Source organism: Drosophila mauritiana, chromosome 2R, assembly GCF_004382145.1.
Source record: "Drosophila mauritiana strain mau12 chromosome 2R, ASM438214v1, whole genome shotgun sequence".
Classification (NCBI taxonomy): domain Eukaryota; kingdom Metazoa; phylum Arthropoda; class Insecta; order Diptera; family Drosophilidae; genus Drosophila; species Drosophila mauritiana.
In genome coordinates, this window is record NC_046668.1 from 15,607,454 (window position 1) to 15,624,519 (window position 17,066).

Sequence of the window (17,066 nt, forward strand, 5' to 3'; positions counted from 1 at the left end):
TGACACGCTTCGATCTCTTTGGGTGGCAGGAACCTAAGGCCACAACGTGAGTGACGACGCATTGAGAGTGGGTTACGTGCACCACCACCCACTGGGGGCAGCCACAGCACCACCCTGATCTGCCCCCGGAAAGCCCGATGGCCAGCGGAATGATGAAGTTGCCAATGATGATGGTAGCTGGTTGTCGGTCGCCGCTCGTTGGTAACAGGGATCTGGAAGCGGCAATCTGTGGACCGAAGGCCGAAGCTGATGCGAATGCGAGTGGGAATGCCGATGGAGATGAGGATGACTGGGCAGGCGACACAATAATGCCGCCATTAATCTTCTGGCACGACTGATTTGTTTGACTTACGGCTCACGGCGACAGGCGGCATCAGGGGGAAGGTCCCTGGTCTTTCGTCACTGGCAAGGGGCATTTCGATGGCCGAGACAGCCAGCAACGGCTTTAAGCAGCGACTGGCCAACGCACATTGCAAAATAATTTGTGTAAATTATTGGCGCTCACTGCCAGTGCATTATATAAGGCAAATACCCCGTTGAAGTCCGGCCATCAACACTCAGCCTGTTTTGACAGTTGTCGCCATCGCCAGAGCGACATTCATAATTTGGGTCTTGTTAATGAAAGGTTTTTCAAGTAACCGTCGAGCTATGAGAGCTTAGCGACATTCAGCTTACTAGTTTTTGGTTGGGAAAAGTGAATTGACGGTGCGGAAAAGCAATAGGAAAACATACTTTACTGTGACAGCACTAGGCGACAAGTTTGCCTTCAAAGGTTGGTTTACCTCGTGTAATCAAATATCAAAAATCATTTGCGAACAACTTTAAATTTGCCATAATAACAAAAAACTTAATCGCCAACAAAAGAGTAAACTAAAACTAAGTCAGTTGTTGATTTTAAATAGGTGCTGCTCAGTGTAAGCAAGATGTTGCAATTTGCCGATTTTATAACAAATGTTCGCCGCATGTCCGACAATCATTATATCACACTCATGTGCGTTGTGGCTATCTCCGAAACCCCCAACATAGCCCCCCACATGCCCCAAACCCACACTCAAAACCACCGATGAACTATCACTCAGGCTCACAATCGTTCAGTTTTGGCCTCTGAAATGGACTTGTTCAACTATCCGATTGGCCGGCAAAAGCGAAAACGAAATGCGAAAAGTGAAGCCAATCCCTGTTACCAAAGACGACCGCAAATTACTCTCCACTTGAGTGCGAAAATTGCAGTGGAAGTGGGGGGAAAATGTTTGGTTTTCCGAAGGGGCAGAGGGGCATCCACCAAAGGCAGTGGAGTGAAAAAATTAGGTTGCCAGTTTCTGATGTCTGAGAACTGCAATGATATTCGAAATGCTAATGAGAATAGATGTGATTATCCCTATAGAAGATATGAAAAGTATTAACTTGAACCTTCAAGTTACCTAATATATTTAATCAACTGACAAATTCATTATGTGTTACCCAATCTTTTATTTATGCACCTGCAGAGTCATCTCAAATCTCCGCATAAAAGCCTTTAAGTTCGCTGGGCCTTTTTACGAGAAAATAAAATACCATTTTCCTGGTTATTGTGCAAGGCCTTTGCTATTCATCACTTTGATTAGAGGCCCGCCCACAAATATTTACAGCCCAATCCCGCAAAACAATGAAATTTTCAATGGGTGCCTGCCAATTTTGAAGGCAATCTTTTTCACATTTTCATTGTGTCGATCGAGCAGTGCCAGAAAAAACGCAGTGCCAACGATGGACAGCTGTCCAGCTGGAGTTGAGTGGCCAGGACCAGGAAGCAAAAGACATGGCCAAAGAAAGAGCAAACCGGGCCAGCTTAGTCATTTTATCATGCCAAAATCATACGAAATTTGACAGCAAATTACACGACTTAATGCCGCCCACTTGGCTCCAAGGAAAAATCGTAGAAAATAAAAACGGGCGCTGCGAGGAAACCCACAGAAGGAAAAGCGAACAGCTAGCTAGCTTCGGGCTCCCCCAAAAGGAAATTAGTCAAAATTTGACTCGGGTTAGACAAATGGCCAGCGCGAATTTCCACCGAAAAATAGAGGAAAAGAAAGACTATTCAATGGCGCTTTCTGGCGATAATTATGAGTAATTTATTTAATGATGATTTGCATTGCGGACAAAACGTAAACAACGAAACTGAAAAGCTGGAAAAACAGTTTTTCACTTGTTTGCATCTGCGCGGCAGCAGTCCGCAGTTGTTTTTCTGTGTGGTTCGCTTGTGGCTGCTCCTTGATAATTGCAGTTCATTTGCAGTCGTGGGTCGGTTGATATATGGACAAAAACTGTGAGTGAGTTTTTCGCCAGTCGTCCGTCCGTCGTTGCTGCATTTTTTTATGGCGCCCATCAATTAAGCTGAGCGAATGAACGCCTTGAAGCTGCACTCACATACCACACGACACGTTTTAATATTAATTTACCCCATCCTCCACGGAGCAAATTGCAGACACACCTAATAGCCGAAATGACCGAAAGCCATAAAACTTTTAACGACACAGTCGAAAAGCCAAAGACCAAAGTGGCGAAAAACGCGTAAACAATGAGCAGCAAAATCTTTGGAGCGAACGCTGGGTTCAAAGGTTGTGAGGCGCTCGCCACGCCCACTAACCTGATAGATGGCACATAAATTTGTAATTTGTAACTTGAAACTGCAGAAAAGTGAAAGATAAGTGGATAGTTGGATTACAAACAGCTCGATCGTAAAGGAAATTGCAACAAATTCAATTTAATTTATAAACCAAAGATTAGACATTCATAAATCCAATGCAAATCTGTTGTAAGACACTCGCTTAAGTTAAGGCTTATTAATAAATCTTGTAAGACCACACAAAGTGCAATCATAATGAATTCGAGTGCATTGAGGTAATTCAAACCTACTCGAAATATTAAATTATTATATTCTTAGGTTTATCTCATTAAAATTAAAGCAAATTTATACAACTCTTTAGTCTATTTAAATTTATATAAGCGTATTAAAAGGGAAAGTTAAAAGAGCACTCAATTCTCGGATCAAGCTTATCTGTCATTTTACTGGAAAATTGCATTGATACAAAAATTATTTCCTGCCGTTTGCCCTTGAACCGACTAACTAGGAAATGTGGAAAATAAAAGACCATGTATTTTCAATCAGCCAAGTGCAACAAATAACAACGAGTGTTGTTCTGTGGAAAAGATTTTCAGCCTTCACAGATTTTCTTGCTGTCTGTTGTTGTTTGGATTTTCCTGCGTGGCATTGTTTGTTTGCAGCAAATTGAACATTTTCATTAGATTTTCGTTTTCGCAACGGTCGGGTGTGGAGAAGAAAAGCCCTGGCACATTCAATTGTAATGCCCAGGAGAGCGATTCAATTGAATTTGTTTGTTTTAGTATACGGTTCATTTATTTGCAAAAACGAATGAATGAAAGCATTGGCCATACATTGGTTTTCCCCCATCTTTGCTGAGTAATTTGAACTTTGTCGAACTTCCGGTCAAATGGCGAAGGCTTCTGCCTCATAACATATGCCAGGTATTGTTCATCCAAGTATCCAAGTAGTTCTTATATATTTCAGGTGTGTTTGCCAGGCATTCCCACCTTCGCCATGTGAAAGTTTTACCCCTAAAGTTTCCCGCTTCAGCCATTTTCCCCGGGGACCTCTTAAGATTTCATTGTGTAAATTTACTGCGGCATTCTTTGTCCCTTCTGCCAGCATATAAAACAAAGGAGCGGCCAAGAAAAAAAAGAGGAAGAAATTAAAACCAAAAACAGAACGACGCCGAATTCAAATCGCGAACTGCTTAAAAATGAACAACAAATGAAATTCCCATAGGTGCCAGAAGTTTGGCGCGTCTGCAGGCATTTAAATGGCAACGGTGGCGTATACGCAACGTCAAGGAAATCTCCTCAGCTGTACCACCAAAAACTTTTGCAGCCTGCATCCTTCGTGTCGCTGCTCCTTTCACCTGCTTCTATGTCTGCGAACGGGCAGGGCAACATTTAATGTCATGTTTGTAAGTTTCTAGACGATGCCAACATGTTACTTTTGGCCCGCCCCGGCGGTTCCTTCGTCCTGCCTTGAAGTTCTTGCTCCTGATTCGGGCTCTTCCGCTTCTGGGTTTCCTGGCGGCGGCAGAAAGTCACTTTCTGGCATTTTCACACAACCCGAAAATGTCTGGGCTCGGCCTCTGCGTAATTCACTAGCTTTAAGTTTCAAAAATTAAATAGCAAAATATCAACTATTCTTCTATCTAATTTGAAGACGTAGATAATTTCTCTTTAATAAACTTATTTCTTATTTTAACACCAACATGGGGTGCATAATATTTAAACGAACATGCAAATTTAGTTTAATATTCTGATTTGATAGGGCTTAGCACATTGTAATATTTTAGATAAACAAGAAGAGCAAAACAATTGCCACGACTATCTAATCCCTCTTCAAATCAACAAGGCACAACTATAGACAAGCGTCTTGTCAAAGTCAACATAGCAAAAGTTTTTACTATGCTCAGACATTATCCTCCAATGGCATTATAAACAATTCATAAACATACTCGCATGCAAACACCCACAACTACAGACAGCTGGGAAGATTATGTCAGAGACAATCGGATTAATATCAGACAAGAACAGCTCTGAGCAGGGCAAACATCAATGAGACGACAAATTGTAATGAAAACGGATTCCAGATGGGAACATTTGTGGCTGGAAGGGCGGTGTGGTGGGTAGTTGGTTGGTGAGGGAAAAAGGATTGCAATTGCTTTGTTGCCTCGGCTAATAATGTTGATCTGATTAGCCAAGCACCGCGGGGCAATTGCTGAGTAGACTTTACAATTAAATCAGGAAAATGGCTAAATGACTGCCAGACAAATAAGTCGACTTACTTGACTTTGTCCTTCTCATTAAGCCCCTTTCTGCCCCCGAATGTGTGACAAAAGTTGGCATTTGAAGTAATTAAATTTAAATTGAATTCACCCAGCAAGTTTGGGGCAAAAAAAAAAATTAATAAAAGCAGAAGGCAGCAAACTTTTTTAATCCTTTGCTCATTTGTTTTTCTTCGGTCGTCTTTTTTCCTTTTTTTTTTCATTTTTGGTGCGTGAAGTGGGTTTTTTTGGGGATTGCCTTTGGGTTCGGGATGCCACTGCATTTCCGTGTTATTAAAACTTTGAATGAAAAACTTTACTGCGTAATGGATTTGAATTAAACGAAATGCACTGCAGTGCCTGCTCGCAATAAAAACTGTCTTATTTTGTTGTTAAAAGTGAAAGAAATTAATAGTTAATGCACATTAAAATTAAAACAAAATCATACTAGTTATTTGCAAGGTGCAACTTTAAATTTCCGCACTCAGACAATTAAATCAACTGGTTGCAACACTAGATAACTTTAACACTAGGTGAAATTGTCGCTGGCTCAGTTATCGATGGTCGTAAAATGCCAGGCGCTGCGAAATGAAGCCATAGAATGGCCGTGTGGCACTTGGGGAATACGGCAATGGGCTGTACGATTGTCGCACCCGAACTCCGTCCAACCAGATCCAGCTCTAATCGCTCCCAGTCCACCGATACCCCCATCCCCATCCTCATTCGCAGCCCGACTGCAACTGTATTCCGCTGTTTGCCAGCCCACTCGCATGTTGCATCCGCTGGCGCATTGACTTTCATGTTGCGCCTCCCCCCGCCAAATGAGTCACAATTAAAAGCGATCCGAACCAGAATCGCAACGGGGTATGCGCCGCAGGTGGAGCAGTATCGTGGAGCTTACCAAATTAATTAAAAGCAAAATAACTAATGGCGAAAAAAGGTTTAAGCTTGCAAATCAAATTGAATAGACAACACCATTTAGAAGCTTCTAAGACTGTAATTTATCCGATGAAGTATCTATTTATAAAATATATTAATATTTAAAGCATGAATTTTTTTGTTTTCTGACTTAACAAAAGCCTAATATTTGTATTAATATTTTTTAAAATATAAACTATAATACTAATACCAAATAGCTTGCAGAGATTTCCCAAATGGGTTAACAAAAATTCTTGACTAACCAATATCCCTTTCCCTGCCAATGGCCACGGGGTATTGCGTGACTTACCTTACTGGAAAGCGAAAGCGAAATGGTTATTGCAACATGCAACCGCAACTGCCGCGGCAACAGCAGCAACAACAACAGCAGTGGCAGCATTAACCACTATGTGGCTGCGTCGTCTCGCAATAATTGTGAGCAAATATTACACGAAAGCGCGGAAAAGTGAGTTGGGGATGGGGGACTTGGGGACTGGGGACAGGGGACAGGGGCACAGGTTCCAGATTGGCGGGCAAACGGCATATTATCGTGGCAGGCGATGACGATAACCGCAACAACAATGCAACATCATAATTATCGACCCGCTCCACACGATTTTCCCTCCCCCCAGACAACATAAAACCGCTGGGGCAATTATGCCAAAAGCGCGTTTATTATGTGAAAAGAAACCAAAGATAAAATATTGAATTCGAGTCAGAAAAAATAAAACGAAGCTTAAATCATTTGAGGAAAAGCCGTCAAGGAAATCGAGTAGCAAAAAAGAAGTGTGCGTGTGTGTGTGTAGGTTCGAGTTCGAGAAAAACGAATGAAAAACGGCTAAGAAAAGCCGAACAACAAAAATGCAATATGTAACGAAAGTTGTTGGTGCTTAAAGTTGCTTGGCGGCGCGGCATTTTATTTTATTTAGACCACGTTTCTGTGGCACGTTACGAAATCAATCCCGGAGTTGCATTCAAACATCAGCAACATCGGCGAACAATTAAAAGACTCACAGAGGCAGCACAGTTGGCACATTTTATTGATAATTAAGTAATGCGAAATGTGAAGAAGTGATTGAGCTAAGCAATCCATCAACATGCAATCAAATTGGGGCTAAAAGAGGTAATTGTTTCCGCTGCCTTGCTGGTTATCCAATATTAATTAATTGCTGTCGATCGGAAGGAGTGTTATGTGGTAAATGGGATAGTTAAAATGTTTAAGTGCTTTTTAAAATGGTTTTTAAGTAACTGATAAGAAATGCCAATTTCTATTAGCATTATTTTACAACTTCATGTTATATTCGTAAAATGGCTTACATAACTAAATCTGAAAAATCAGCTAAACAATTTTAAACTTTTTAGCTCGAATTTAATGGCATTTAAGACAACTGCAGGCACTTTTCACTTACCAATTGTACTGGCGAAGGTCATTTGAGCTGCGCCACAGTGTCATTGAATTGATTTACCAACGCCCCTTGCTAATTGACAGCGGCATTCATTAGCCTCTTCCTGTCCCCAAACACCCGATGGTCGATGGGCAGGCGGGCGGAAGAGGCGGTTGACCGGGGAGACGGGAGCTAGTGGGCGTGGCTTTTGGCGACAGGATGATGATGGCGGGTGCAAACATGCTGAGCACACAGACACCGCTCGGTTGCAGTTGCATGTGCCCCAGTTTCCGTGACCGCTGCCGCTGCCTGTTCCACGAATTTCCCGTTTGCCACTCCCCATGTATAAATTTTCCATTTTTTTCCCCCCTATTTTCACCACTATGACATAATGACGCGCCGCTCGGGTTTTTGATTGATCGATCGAGACGGAAACAGGAACAAAAACTGAAACCGGGCGAGCCGGCAGGCTGAACCAACAGCAAGGTGTCAAAATTGTTACAAATCAATAAAAATGCAAAGTATAAATATAACTCACAACTTTGATTGCTTACATTAAAGGCCTTTTTGGCGGTTCAGTTGGGCATTTAATGTGCAATCTGAAAAATGACAGTAGATAAACTGGTTTCAAACTGCATAAATGGGAATTGTTTAAAGCAGCGATATCGATCGTTAATGGTATTTTAATATGAATATTATTAACAATTTAAATAACTCGCATCATTGAATTTAAATTCGAAAATCATCTTGAAAAACTATTGCGGCACACCAACTAACCGATCATTATCAGTAGCTTGAATTCTAATACGATTCACATCTGAATCGCCTTCCATGCCATCGGTATCACTCTCTGCCTCAGAGCCAGATTCATTGTCCTGCCTGGGATTAGACATCCTAAATCTTTGCTTTTGGAGGCGCAACTGTTTGGCCAACCGGAGCACACGCAACTTGACCCACATGACTCTGGTGGCATAGACGGCAACTGCGGCTGCAGCCAACAATGGGTGTTGCATCATCATCCGGGCTCCGGAAGTTGTGGCGTCCGCATCGCGAGGCGTGGTATCGGGAACTGGAACGGCAGCAACCCCTTCAGATTCTGTGTCCTCACCTCCGGCAGATGCGGACTCACTCATATTGTACTTTCTGCCTGGCAAAGGGAATGATTTTATAGAAAAGCTGTTTTTTGACAGTTATGTGTATGGTATCAAGATGGCGTGAATCCAAATTTGTTCTTGAAACTTCTGAATCGTAAATTGAAGCCTCTGGAAAACCACACCGATACAGCATATGCGAAAACTAAAATTTAGTCTACCCCGGTAACTTCTCAAATTAAAATGCCCATGTGTCGCAGTAGACGATTTCTTATTTTTCCCCCAAAACGAATTGCACTTTGTTAATGTTTGGGTACCATACTTTCATCGCAGCATTTAATATAAACTCATAAAAACTAATTCAAATATCGCAATGTGGTACAAGAAATTTGGTTAATGTTTTAAAACTAACAATTTGTGTCCCCCAATGTGGTGGTACATGTCAAACATTGCCCGACGATCCTCCCCTACGGAAAACGCAAGCATTACAACAATTAGTGTAGTTGTCCAGTGTATGTGTGCATGTCCATCCTTCCACGGTCCTTCATCCCCGATTCGAACATCAGCAGTCAGTAGAGACTTCGATCTGGCGTTGGCATATATCCACTCGGTTTCGTTCGAATTCCGGTCCCTCTACTGCATCTTCCACTTGGGGTCCGACGTCGACGTCGTCCTCTGCATCAGTTTCAGCATCAGTTCCTGCATCAGATTCTGCATCAGATTCGGAATCATCTTCATCAATAGTCTGCAAGGGCTTAGACTGCTTCGCCAGTTGATTTTTGAACCGTTTTTCCCGCTTAGCCAGACCGATCTCACGGAACTTGATCCACATGACCTTGGTGGCATACATGGCCACTGCGGCGGCGGCCAGCCATGGGTGGCTCATCATCATGCGGGCACCAGCTGTGGTTGTATCGGCACCATCAGTGGTGGTATCTGCTGAATCATCAACAGCCTCACCCGGAGCTCCTGGTCCTGCTGGTGATTCTTCGTCTCCCATGTTAGACTGCAAGACAAATGAAAGTTAAAAGTCACAAATAATTTCTAGCTTGTTGATTTCTCAAAAAGCATATGAAATTTTTTTTTCTTTTTTTACTTGCCTTTTTGAGGTGAAAAAACGGTTAGGTCGAAATGAATTTATCTTATAGTAATAGTTGTTAACGGTTGGGGTGATGGCGTTGGAATGAGTTGTTATACCGGCCAGATGTTTCAGGTCTTGGCATTTCGAAAAATCGGCCTGCTGAGGTTGAATTTGAAACTGTTCAAGCAGGAAGTACAATGGGATGGAGGGAGTAAATACTGAATAAAAAATAAAATAAATAAATATTAATAAAACTTCCTATGAAATACAAGAAAATCGGTTTCCTGCTATAAGAAAAGTGATTTTGAACTTGCTGGTTTTAAAAGAGATCAATGTTGTGCTTTTTTAAGCGTACATTTGCCCGCACTTGTTAGAAATAGCCCATAGTACTTCGAAAGGCCTGCTAAGGTAAGCTTTGAAAATTGGGTTCAAATGGTTTTAAGCCTCCAAAGCCATTTGGGCCTGCAAAACTAATGACTTCTGTTGAATATTCTAGATGAACTGGCACTCTCCCTAGTTTATCTCTGCTGGCTGACTCCTCCAGTGTGGTGTGTGATTTATATTTCATAAGTTGATGAATTTTGTAACAAGTCACATTTGCCAGCTGAGAGTTGTAGTCAGGCCCGGCGCACCCTCAACCCACCACATGCCCCCCCTCCCTACCCTATCATTTCGGTTCCAGCCAAGCGACAAATGACACAACGCAAACAAATGCAATTTGCATTTGCATTTCGGCGTGTACGTACGAGTGTGCTTGTCTGAGTCGGTCTGCACATATGTGTGCGTGTGCGTACCAGGTGGTGTTAATTTCATTCACAAACATTTCAATTTCGTTGCCAGTTTTAACTTAAGACACACAATAAACTCCATTAAAATATCTTTGCTTAACATACAAAATACTTGGACTTCCTCTAAATTTAGTCCTATGTGGTACTCAATTTGTTAGTTTATTGCTGTCTTTGGATTGAAACTAAAAATATTTTTGAAAAATTCCAGTTAAAGATTACCTTAAGCTCTAAATAGTAGTAAACACAAATATTCCTTAAATAGTTTTTACCATTATTTTAAGAGATCTATAGCCTATTCGATTCAAGGTGTCACGACCATAAATACCGCCTCGATTGCGATTCGATTGGCTGTGGATTGTTATGTGCTGGGAAATCATAAATGTGCAACGAGGCGTATGAGAAACACACGGAATCCATCTCGACCTGCCACAGATGTACATTTTGATCGATGTCCAATACGTAGCTGAAACTGAGAAACCACTAGAAAGGCAATTTCAGTTACGTTGCCAATTTGATAGTCAATCTGTGTATATATGCCGATCGGGTGAATATCCTTTACGCTCTCCAAAAAAATTATTCAAAGCTCCCGATTATTTATGCATTGACATGTATTTAATGCGAAATATAATATGTATCGCTTAACGTGGCTGACTATTTTCTTTTTATGCCACTTGGCGATTAAATCATATGGCGAGCACAATGAGTGATATTTCACGAGGTCTGCATAATTTACCGCTCCGGAAGTCGCCGCGGATGTGGAGAGTTTAAATGCGGCGTCTGTTTTTCCACCCGCTGCCGCCCCCAACACAATTTTCCTATCCATAAGTAGGCTACACCAGGCGACTTGCACTGTGTTTTATTATCCTCACTTTTTTACACCGCCTGCATTGTTAGCCTGCTGCCTTTGCTGTGCCCTGCTACTTTTATTTTACATTTTTTTTTTGGCAGCAATTTTATTGTTGCAAAGTTTCCAATTGCACAATGATAATGGGAAGGGGAAAACCACCCCCGAAACTTTCCACCCACGCGCCCAAAGTTGTCGGGCCTTGCAAATGCATTAAAACAATGCCGAAATTCGGAGAGAGAAATTACTTAACCAAAAAAGGATATGAAGCCGGTAGATAGTAGACGAAAAAGGCTCTCATATAACTAGGCAAATATTAACTTCTGTCATCTGCAACCTTTGCCAAGTCCATAAAGTAACATTGACATCTAGATTTATGTATCATCATGCCGACATTCTACAAAGACAACTTTTCGGTGATTTTCCTTATGAACTTTACCTTCCTAATGCGAGTTTGTTCATATATTTTATTAGCCTCGATAGCTCGTATATCCTGCTGAACACACAGCACTTTTCGCACGCAGTTTTCCGGCTCCCTGCTCCCTCTCCCCAAATGCCGATATCAAATCCCAGTTCCCTTTGTCATTGTGAATACTTTGGCTCTTTCGCCTTGAAAGCGCCATAAATCTTTTTATGATTTTAGCTTCTCCTTCGGCAATGACTTGATTCGCCTTTCACAGTGATTGTTATTGCGACTGCGACTCTGACGATTGTGACGCATACAAATTTCAATGTGTTTGTCACTAATACTTCCAGATCCCTTGACCCCAACCACCATGCAATTTTCCTAACACAAATACCCTTTTAGCTAAGGTTCCAAAAGGCTTAACTCAATTTAAAACAGAAAAAAAATATTTCTCAATGAAATGTGAAATTAGAGGCATATAATTTTGGCGCATTTGTTAGGTTGTATAAAAACTTTCTTCAACAAATAGTTAGAAAGGTTATTCTTCAACGTAGGGTAATCTTAGCTTCGATCCATTGCAGTACGACTCATTTGAGCAATTTTCAACAAACATTTCGCGGCAGCACGCAACGCCATTTTGGCGACGAACGCCATGAAAACGGAAAATGGCCCAAGCACGCGACGTTCCCGACTGATGGGAAAAAATGGTTCTAGGACGAAAGCCTGGTAAAAAGTATGGGATTCCGCTTTTGGACAGAACAAGCCAGCCCACCATGGCGCCAATGGCAAAAAACAACTACACCAGCAACTGGCTACAAACGTGGCCATAAGAAGAGCGCCACAGTTGGTTTGAGTTCGGCATAAGCACGGCGCCAGCAAAGTTGTAAAATCGCCAAATGGCATATAAAAATTGCTGGAATTGTTGTCGTCACAGTTCAGAGACGGATTTGGATTTGGATCTGGCTTTGGGCCATAAGCGCCAGCCAGACTAGTTCCACTTCCTCGAAATGCACGAGAGTTGGGCGAGGTAAAAGGTTATAGCGAGGCAAAAACATTCGCTTGATTATTAAAAGTATTCTGGGTCACCGATGCGTTTTTGAAGCGGATTATGATATGAACAATTTATTTACTACAGAAAAAATGCACATCCTAAAATTATAAAATGTTTAACCGGTTTATTTCAACTTCAACCGCAATAACCCCATCTTTATAATCCCCAAGGATACTTAAATCATTTGAATGATTGGCAACAATCTACACTTTACAACTTTTACCCAAAATGATCACATCAATCATAATTAAGTACTTTAATATTCACCATTAGAACTCTTTAAATTCGGAACCTAATGGACCTGTAAAAAGTGCCAAGTAATTAAGGTCAACGTGTGACAAAATGCTTGTAGCCTTGCTCATTATTTCGCTTACTTTTTTTCGCGGGCGTAAAAACTTTTATTAATTGTATGACATAAGCCAGTTGGGCTGCCGAGGTTGTTGGTCGCTTGTGCCTGGGGCAGGGGAAAGCGTGAAAAGCTGGAAAAACTGGCACAAATCATTACACACGAGTGTGCCAGGACAACGTTGACAGCGGCCAATTCGCACACACGCTCACACACCCGCACAACAATGCAAATTAGCGTAGCCGTTTTATGCAATGCCATCGAGTCATTAACACATTGACGTCCTTGCGTCCTGCGTCCTGCTTCCTGGATCCTGGATCCCCAATCCTTTTCATGGGTCACAGTTCGAGTGTGCGTGTGGACGAGCATTAGTGTCATCAGCATTCGTGGCCCATCACATCAACACCAATCTGCGAGGACAAGGGAGTGGTGCTGAAAGGACCTGGTTTCGGGAACATCCTCGGGTCCTTACATTCATTGAAATTAGATGACTGACACGGAAAAAAGTCAAAACGATTAATGGGATTTGGGGATTTGGATAATTAAAATTGATTACTGGGTTTCTTTGGAGCTAAAGTTAATATATGAATTGGAGGGTAAGTCAGAGACTACAAATCGGAAAATATATACTAAAAAGCTTAAGTTTAATGTTTTATCTAGTATAAAGGTATTTAATAATTTAATAAATATTTCCTCGTAAAAAACCTAAATTCCCAATTCGGCTCGAAGACACTTCCATTAGAAATGCATTTTAAATGACCATAAAACTGAGGTTCATTAATCGAGTCCTTGTACAACCAAAATTCATCTTGAGAGTTGGTAGCGCAGTCCTGTTACCATTGAAAGATTTGCCCCTCTGCCTACAATCGAAACTCGAGCACATCGTCATCATCATCAGGTCTCGAGGACGACAAACGACACGAAATATGGAAAAATGAAAAGGAAAAATCCAGCTGCCATACTGCCAGCCATCCAGCCAGCAAGCCATCCATCCATCCATCTAACCATCCATCCATCCAGTTCAAAGCCACCTGCAGCTTAATCCCAAAGCTTTGGCATTGCTTTGGATCAGCCAGTACGTCGAGTACATATATAGAGTGCAGTTCAGGTGCAGGTGGATATATACGATGATAACGATGATGATGATGATGATTGCGATGGCTGCAAGAACGCTTGACAATGACGCCATTGAAAGCACTTTTGCCAGCATTATGTGGCTGTGTGAATCCGGAGCTAAAGGCAGAATCTGAGGTTGCGATTGCGGTTCGGATTGACTTGGAGGCGGGGCAACAGTTTTCGGTTTGGCAATCAAAAAGTCATCAAATATGAATTTTACGCTATAATTTTTCACCTGAGCGGGGGATCCTGGCACCAACCACCGACGTTTAGCTGCCATTTTTATGGCTTTTCTACCTGGTGCACGCCCTTTGGCACGTCTTTCAACTCAATTGCACTTTTGTGCATTTCTTAAAAAACTGCTACCCATGTACGTACGTAGGTGTCTTCTAGTTTGTGTGGCAATATATGGGAATATGTATATATGTACAGACAGATGTCGGCAGACACATTTGAATTGAGGGAAGTGTGTCCTGTGGCTTTTTCGACAAATATATTCAATTCAATATACGCATGTTGATTGAAAGCGATTGGGAAACGAAATCAATGCAGAAGTGCCGAAACTCGGAGGCAAACTTTACGGATAAAGTCAAGTGTTGAGATATCTAAAAGTTTGTATATATAGAGCTCTCAGTTAATCGCTTCTGGAATTTAATCCTTGATTACTGTGGGCACTGAAGTTCGAGAAATCAGTAGTTAGTTTATATATATATAAGATTATACGATTTAATTGTTATATGTTGAAAAGCAAATTAATCATTCGTATTTTAGATTAAACAGGTACTGTTTTCTACCCACTTTTTATTTTTGTTTATTTTTTGTGCAGCTGCTCAGGGAATTTTTGAACTTTTTGTATTGGGTAAAAATTAAATTAAAGTTTATGCAAGCGTACGGCAGCCAGCAAAAATCATTTGCCACAAAATCCACTAAAACCCAATTTTGTGCCAACAAATAAAATGAAACACGCACAAACAGCAGCAGCTTCAGTGGCGAAATAGCAACAAAGAGCGAGTCCTGGGCGAGCATGTGTAGAAATAACAGGACCAAGAAGGAAAACCAGCCATCCAAGGACCAGACAAACTGATACACCCAAGGAAAACGCAGCAAAAAACACAGCGGCACCAACAAAAGCAAACATGTGCCTCAAGATTTTGCAGTATATGGCAAAAGGGAATAATGTGAGCACACTTTAAGAAAAATTTATCAATATGTTGAACTTCCATGAACCTCCATGCTGAGTTTCAAACTAAACTTAATCAACTCCTCTTAAAGAAATATTTAATATCTCAGATTTTGTGTGTTGTTAAAGAATGGATCAATTGGGAGTGAAGTAGTTTTGCTCAGTGTAGAAAGTGAAGAAAGGGTGGCGACTTGGTTGGCTGGAGTCGGGATTCGGTTTTGTGGCTGTAACGCAGATAAGCAAAAGTTTCGCTCAGTTCTTCAGCTGAAGTTGATGTGGGGATGTAGAAATGCGAAGATGTAGAAATGCAGCTTGAAGAGAGTGCAGAATGGAAACCGAATCAGAACTGAGAAATCATGTCATTTGGCAGGCAGCACCGCAACATTTTGCCGCTTTTAATGTTAGCCAAACTGTCAGAGGATGTTTTCTGCTCGTCCTTCTCCTGATGCCGGTTGGGGTTTAAATATATGTTCACTCTGTTACACTTTAAAACCAAACACAACTGTAGATGCAACATGCATACTTAGCTTGCCTATTAAGAATAAAAAATTGATTTAACTATTGCATTTTCAATAGGAGAAATATTAAAATTAATAGAGTTGAACTCCTTCTATATGAATTTTTAAAGAGTTATAAGCAATTTTTGTAATCGCCGCTCAGTGCGATCGTGTACCTTTTTGAATAGTTAAAACTATATAGCCCATTTTTTGCAATATTTTATTTAAAAATTTGCACAATTTTCGCTGGTTACTTTCCCCACATCCGTTTCGATTCTCTTCCTGCTTCTCTTTGTCGGTAATATGAAGCGCCATTGCGTATTTTTCAAATAATTAAATGCTAACCATGAAGACCAGAGGGGCGAAAAGGAAAAGTTGTCGCGACATCAAGATACCAAGATACTTTTTTTTCGCCTCCCTTTTGGAAGCTCAAGCTGGAAAGCAAATGACGATGATGATGAAAGTCAAGTCAGTCAAGTCGGTGGCAACTTGAAGCCAACTTAGCCAGTCAGCTGAAACTGTTGCCCGGCTAAAAAAGGTAAGCTGCAACGGCAGCCCAGATAAACCGTTATCAAAAGTTGCACCGCCCACTCATCACACCCCTCGCGATTATCTTTCCAAGTCAGTTGCCGTAAGGCGACGCTTTTAGTGCACTCTTCTCCGTGTGACAGTTCATAGTTCACAAACGACAATGGCACAAACAAACAAACAAGCAACGAAAGGGGACAGGAGTGCTGTCCTTCAGCTGCCAGGATCCACTGCTTTGACATTTGCCACCTGGAACATTTCTTTTTCGCTGTCTCACTTTTGGCTGTCTCACTTTGGCCCGGCAAAGTTTTACCAACTTTCGCCCACTTTGGCATTGAATTTGCCTTAGCCACTTCTCAATAGATTTTCAGTTTTTTTTTTACGCAGAAACTATTATATAAATATAGGGAATATTGAAAATTAATCGAATTGAAGCTAATTAAAAAATAGCTTATCTGTAATGCTCTCTGTGCATTTGTGAAAACCAATCTTGTTTAACCTAAGCGTTTCTTTTGAACTCTGCGTGGCTGAAATTGCGCATACGCCACGAGGTCCGGTACAAAAAAGGCAGAGGCCACTTTTAAACGATGAATGTCGTGACAAGGGTGAAATGGTTAGTTAAAGCTTTTTCTTCAAATAATAGATTTTTTCTATTATTTTGTTTTAAATATTTATATTTAAGACTAATTTAATTGGATTTAAATGTATTTTGTTAGGATGCATAAACTGCGGTTTGAATTGAATTTTATTTACTTTTACAAAAAATACAGCTTCATATTTACCTTAGATTTTTACACAAAACTTTGTATACAAAACTTTTGCGCCACCCCTCGCCGCGCAGTCAACGGGCTCATTCAAGTATCCCACTTAATTTCACTCATTAAATTCGGCAATCGGGAAGCTGGGAAGCTACGGAATGCCAACACTATACCCAGATACCCATCCCATTTGACCTATTTCATGTACATCCTGCCTTAAA

At 41.2% G+C, this 17,066-nt stretch overlaps 3 protein-coding genes across 3 annotated transcripts in view; 1 reads left to right on the top strand and 2 right to left on the bottom strand.

Moving 5' to 3' along the window:
* Positions 1 to 17,066, top strand: part of LOC117138355 (muscleblind-like protein 2) — a 161,656-nt gene that overhangs the window by 16,645 nt on the left and 127,945 nt on the right. The window lies entirely within an intron of this gene.
* Positions 7,825 to 8,394, bottom strand: LOC117138359. The gene has a single exon (XM_033300426.1). The coding sequence runs from the start codon at positions 8,290 to 8,292 to the stop codon at positions 7,915 to 7,917; it is 378 nt and encodes a 125-aa protein (XP_033156317.1). The 5' UTR covers positions 8,293 to 8,394; the 3' UTR covers positions 7,825 to 7,914.
* LOC117138357 lies at positions 8,559 to 9,450 on the bottom strand. The gene is made up of 2 exons (XM_033300422.1): positions 9,351 to 9,450; positions 8,559 to 9,256 (listed from the first exon to the last, which is right to left on the bottom strand). Exon 2 carries the CDS (start codon positions 9,248 to 9,250, stop codon positions 8,813 to 8,815), a length of 438 nt encoding a protein of 145 aa, XP_033156313.1. The 5' UTR covers positions 9,251 to 9,256; positions 9,351 to 9,450; the 3' UTR covers positions 8,559 to 8,812.

Coding starts and splice junctions, on each gene's coding strand:
- LOC117138357 (XM_033300422.1), bottom strand. CDS start 9,250: ATGGGAGACGAAGAATCACCAGCAGGACCAGGAGCTCCGGGTGAGGCT.
- LOC117138359 (XM_033300426.1), bottom strand. CDS start 8,292: ATGAGTGAGTCCGCATCTGCCGGAGGTGAGGACACAGAATCTGAAGGG.